The sequence below is a fragment of the Frankliniella occidentalis genome, unplaced genomic scaffold (genome assembly GCF_000697945.3).
Source record: "Frankliniella occidentalis isolate FOCC.00 unplaced genomic scaffold, Focc_3.1 Scaffold118, whole genome shotgun sequence".
Lineage (NCBI taxonomy): Eukaryota > Metazoa > Arthropoda > Insecta > Thysanoptera > Thripidae > Frankliniella > Frankliniella occidentalis.
Genome location: NW_026267246.1, coordinates 720,705 through 725,465, shown reverse-complemented (window position 1 = coordinate 725,465; position 4,761 = coordinate 720,705). Strand labels below are relative to the sequence as shown.

Below are 4,761 nucleotides of genomic sequence, written 5' to 3'. Positions count from 1 at the left end.
GCTGGGGGCGGGCCCCTCCCACTGACGCCGTCCTGGTACCGGCCAGATGGACCAGGGCGCGTCAGTCACGGGGATTAACAAAACACGAGGACGACGGGCGGTAAAAGAGCACGTGGGGCAGTGGCGGCACACTCCGCGCCGCGTCAGCGCTGACACCTGTCCGGACTCTTGCTGTTGGCGGCAGCTGCAGCAGCCGGTGGTACAATGAGAGCGACTACCGGCCGCAGCTGCAGGTGGGCCCCGGGCGGTGGCGGGGCGGCGGCGGCGGAGAGCACCCGGCGGGAGGTGCAGCGGAGGCGAAGCAGTGTGTCGCCCCAGGCCGGCGGCGGCGCGCGCGGCCACTGGACTCGGAGACAGGTCGGCGTCGACCACACAAAAGCTCACGTGATTGCAATTCTTGTTTTATTTATCATCGAGTTATCAGTCCACACACCCACAAAAGAAAATATGCTGTTGCCGCGCCGAGCCGCCACCACTGCTGTGCGTGGAAATAAAAATCAACTGTGCAAAACAACCGAATGCGAAATGTTCGTTCAATTGATTCGCATTCTCTGTTCGTTCTTGTTTTGGTGTTTTGAATGGACTCTGCGCGGTGCCTTCCCTCCTTACGGCGGCAGGCTGCATAGTTGTGGCAATGCAATCAGGGAGCACTAATTACAGGAATCAGCATGAAAGAGGAGCCCCCAGTCAGCAGGCCAGCCGTCCCCGCCGCCCCCGCCGCAGCCGCGCTCTCCTCGACCTCGGCCGCACAACGGCAAACTTCATCCCAGCAGGCCCACCAGGTAATCAGACTGAATAGCGGCCGTGGCCGGGGCCGTGGCCGGGGCCGTGTCCGCGAATAACGATGCTGCGCCCGGCAGCGGCGCCCGTCACCCTTCCACCCGCCCACTGCCCCCTAGTCACCCAGCAGCATCACCACCCTCACCCCCCCTCCCCTTCAACTCCGTACCCTCTCCCAGTTCGCTCACACCGGAAGGAACAGAGCAGACTGCACGCTGTAATGGCCGAAGTCGTACATGTGAGCCCCGAGGCTCTCGGCTCTGCGCTACCTCCACGGGGAGGCACTAGATGTAATGGATACTTAGCATCTTTGCGGCCCGAGGCAACTTGCACTCGGCCAGTGTGTGTCAGTAGTCATCCTTTTCCTCTTCGTCACGTCGACATCTCATTCCATTCAGAAATACAGTGTATCATTCCTGTGAGTTCAAAGTTCTCAGCAAACATGTGCTTTTTAACAAGTTCTATGGTACTGTTTTGTACAGAGCTTAAGTAAGTCGATGTGCATGCGTAGCGCACGAAAAATTTCTTACGAATTAATATACGGATTCGTCGAAATAATTGTGCAAAAATTGTTCATAAGTAGGTAAGAACTTTGTACCCAAAGTACGCATGCGCATATACTTTCGTATAGCTTTGTATAAAATAGAACAGAAAAATGTAGTTTGCGGAGGAAACATGACTTTACTTCTTTCCATATGCGAAGGAACCGTGCTCGTGCCTCGACATCCACGACCCCTGCGACCCGTCCGGCGTCGGCTCGGATACGAGCTTCAGGACAGCCCTCGACCATGCCGACGAGCCCCCGGATGGAGAGGCCTTGCTGACCGTGCTGCTCAGGCGCTCCATGCGCGCGCTCCGCGACACCCTGCGGCTGGCCGCGCTGTGGACGCCGGACGCTTGCGAGGTCAGTGCTCAGGAGAGGCAACTATATTCTACGCTGAGTATGACACGCCGTAAAACAGGGAAAACATCTCATACCCCAAGCAGCGTGGCGAGTTTGCTTACTATGACAAATATCTTCGTAAATAACTCGTTACAACAGATTTTGTATTTACGATATACAGAATATGTTGTAAGTTTACGTCAATGAATTCTATCGATGCATACTTACGTTGGTGCTTGTAATTTTACAATTTTAGTCAGTACTAATTTTACAACACTCATCATGCAAGTGTATCCGGTCACCGCTTACAACAACTTCTCACGGTGGTTGTATCCTATCGTCGACTTAAGGCTCCAAAAGACTTACGACTGATGGTCTGCAAGCCCGCAAAACTACTATTCTCCTGATATAACCGGTTCGTCAGTTGTCACGGTGCGCTTGTGTCGGCCAGAGGTTCCAGTACTCGTCCGGGCGCCTGGGGCGCGCGTGTGACCTGCTGGGCGGCGGCAGCGAGCTGAGCCTGAGCGCCAGCGAGCGCGGAATCATGCGGGCGTGAGTACAAAAAAACCGAGGCCGCAATTAGAAGCGAGCGCGGCGCCGAGCCGAGGCCTCGCGGGCCCCAGGCCTCGGCCAGGTGCGCCTGCCAGCCTGCCGCGAAATCAAAGGCCGGGCCCGGGGCGTGCACAAGTTGGCCGCCAGTCAAAGTAGTGCATTTAGTTCCCCCTACCCCGCCCTTCCCTTGGGACACTCCCCTCCCGACTGCGGCGCTCCTCGCCGTCTCTATGCCGCTCCATGCAAACTTTGAGCTCTGCGCTCTGCACGCACCGCGGCCAAACAGAAAAGGGTTTCGCGCGCTGGCGGGGGTGCCCCGTGTTGAGTACGTGCGTCCCGTGGCATGAGAAAGAGTAGTTTTGTATTTGAAGGGAAACCCCTAACCGGCATCCTCCTCGGGCTCGTGTGTTGTCTGCCGAACTTGTGTGGGGCGAGGGCTCCTGCCTATGAATGTTTAAGGGGTATGCCGCAGGTACGGTGCAGGTATGCAGGCACAGGCTTTCATTAATGCAGCAATTAGGAACCTAACCCGCCTATATACACACCGCAGGCTGCTTGTCTAATGATCGTCGTGCGACTCTCTCTCTCTCTCTCTCTCTCTCTCTCTTTCGCCTCGTCTCCCTGCTTCTGTCTCTCTCACCTCGTCTCCCAGCCTCTCTTAATTTGCTGAAATGCTTGTATGATAAAATACCTAAGCAAATCCTCTGCATATTGTAGTCTAAAACTAAAAATACTTCAACACTTCAATACTTCAATCTGCCCCTCCCCCCCCCTCTCTCTCTCTCTCTCTCTCTCTCCCCCTCTCCCTCTCCCACTCTCTCTCTATCTCTCTATCTCGATCTACTATGAAAAGTTGTCATGGTTAAAGATTGGGGATAAAAGAAGTCTCCATACATCTCGTGTGCTATGGAATATCTTGAGAAAGAAGAAACCATTTCATCTATTTGGAAAATATTGTTATTGTTCTAGAGTTAATGAGACAGTCTCAAGAAACTCACAGTACCTGCTACAGCTAACAAAGCATAGAACTGTCAAGTATGCAAAACTTTTTTTGTGAACTCCTGTACCGAGGGGGAAATCACTTGCGAAATAATTCGTACACCTTCCCCCGAAATAGTCCGAAATAAGGGCGAAATAGAGGCGAGATAGAGCGAAATAAAAACGAAATAGACGCGAAATAGTCGGTGAAATAGTCGCGAAATACCCCTGAAATACTCCGAAATAGCGCGAAATAGCCTGAAATAATCGTAAATAGGCGGGAAATAGCCGAAATGGCGGGAGAAAAACCGAAATGGTAGGAGAAATACCACGAAATAGTCCGTACGCTACGAACCCCAGTGATTTCCCCCTCGTCCTGTACAGATTTTAACAAATTGAAGCTATCTGATATTATCAACTACTACTACACAACCGTACAAAACTTTTAAACTCAAAGTCATAAAAACTTAATTATGTGCACTCTGTGTTCACAAGCTACAAAACTATTCTATATTTTTATTACTTTTTCTTATTACTTTATAAGTTTAGTCCTACTGTGCCCAAATTTTAAAAAGAAATTGAATTGAACTCTCCCTCTCTCTCAAACAGGACTTTGATGAGCAAGATAGGTCACTGAGACAGTCGAGACAAAACTGTTACTGTGTACACTTTCCTCTCAGTAACAGATGCAGCTGCTATGAACAAAATAAAACTACTCACTGCTGACTCGCTGTCCCGGCCGCTGTCCGCAGGGGCCCGCGGCCAGACGAGCTGTCCCGCAAGATGGCGCCCCCCCTGAGGGTCCTGAGGGAGGACATGGCAGCGCTGGCGGCCGGGCTGGCCAGCTTCCACCGCGCGGGCGCATCGCGCAACCGGCCACCTTGAGGAAGAGAGAGCGGGAGAGAATGGGGGGGAAGGGGGGAGGATAAAAATGAAAAAGAAACAAGAAAAAGCGGTAAAATTAATTAGCACGGCAGATTCTAACAAGAGAGAATTACAAAAGATTTTTCAATAAAGAAGTGAACACGGCGGGGGTCTAAACACACGTTGTCGTTTTCATTCCGAATATTTTCCCCCCTAGAAACAACTTGGTCTCTTTTGATTCGTGCTTCCCAGCTTTTTTTGTGTGTCAGGTCGGCGACAGGTGGGCGGGTGCCTCCGTTCCGCTGTTTACGGAGGGATGCCAGCTCGCTCGGGACCCGACGACTCACACGGGCTGCGTTTACACGCAGGAGCAGGTGAAAAGACCCCGCGTCCCGTAAACCGCGCACTCGGTGCCCGGGGGTGGGGTGGGAGGGGGCCGTAAACTTCACCCTATCCAAAAGCAAACTAACGAGGGCAAGAGTCACAAACAATGGCGTGCAGTTGCGCACGCACAGGCGAGCGTATGGACCTACGCTCATTGCTGCATATCTCCGCTCGGCACCGCGGTGGCGGTGGGCGCGGTGGACATCGCGCGCGGGTGGCGCCGGAAACTCTAAATATTTGCGCCGCCGGCTAATCTATCAATATGATGCGGCATAATGTGCCACCTGCAAACAGGGGTGGGTGGATGGGGGGTTGGGGGG

The 4,761-nt window shown here is 53.1% G+C and overlaps 1 protein-coding gene across 1 annotated transcript in view; it reads left to right on the top strand.

Annotated features, from left to right (window-relative positions):
- LOC113212353 (uncharacterized) overlaps positions 1-4,219 on the top strand; it is an 8,159-nt gene extending 3,940 nt beyond the window's left edge. Inside the window, exons 4-8 of the mRNA XM_026431012.2 lie at positions 185-357; positions 661-782; positions 1,484-1,684; positions 2,115-2,215; positions 3,946-4,219. Coding sequence (XP_026286797.2) covers positions 185-357; positions 661-782; positions 1,484-1,684; positions 2,115-2,215; positions 3,946-4,078 — 730 coding nt within the window. The 3' untranslated portion in view covers positions 4,079-4,219. The remainder of the gene's footprint in view (positions 1-184; positions 358-660; positions 783-1,483; positions 1,685-2,114; positions 2,216-3,945) is intronic.
- The last annotated feature ends 542 nt before the right edge of the window (positions 4,220-4,761 follow it).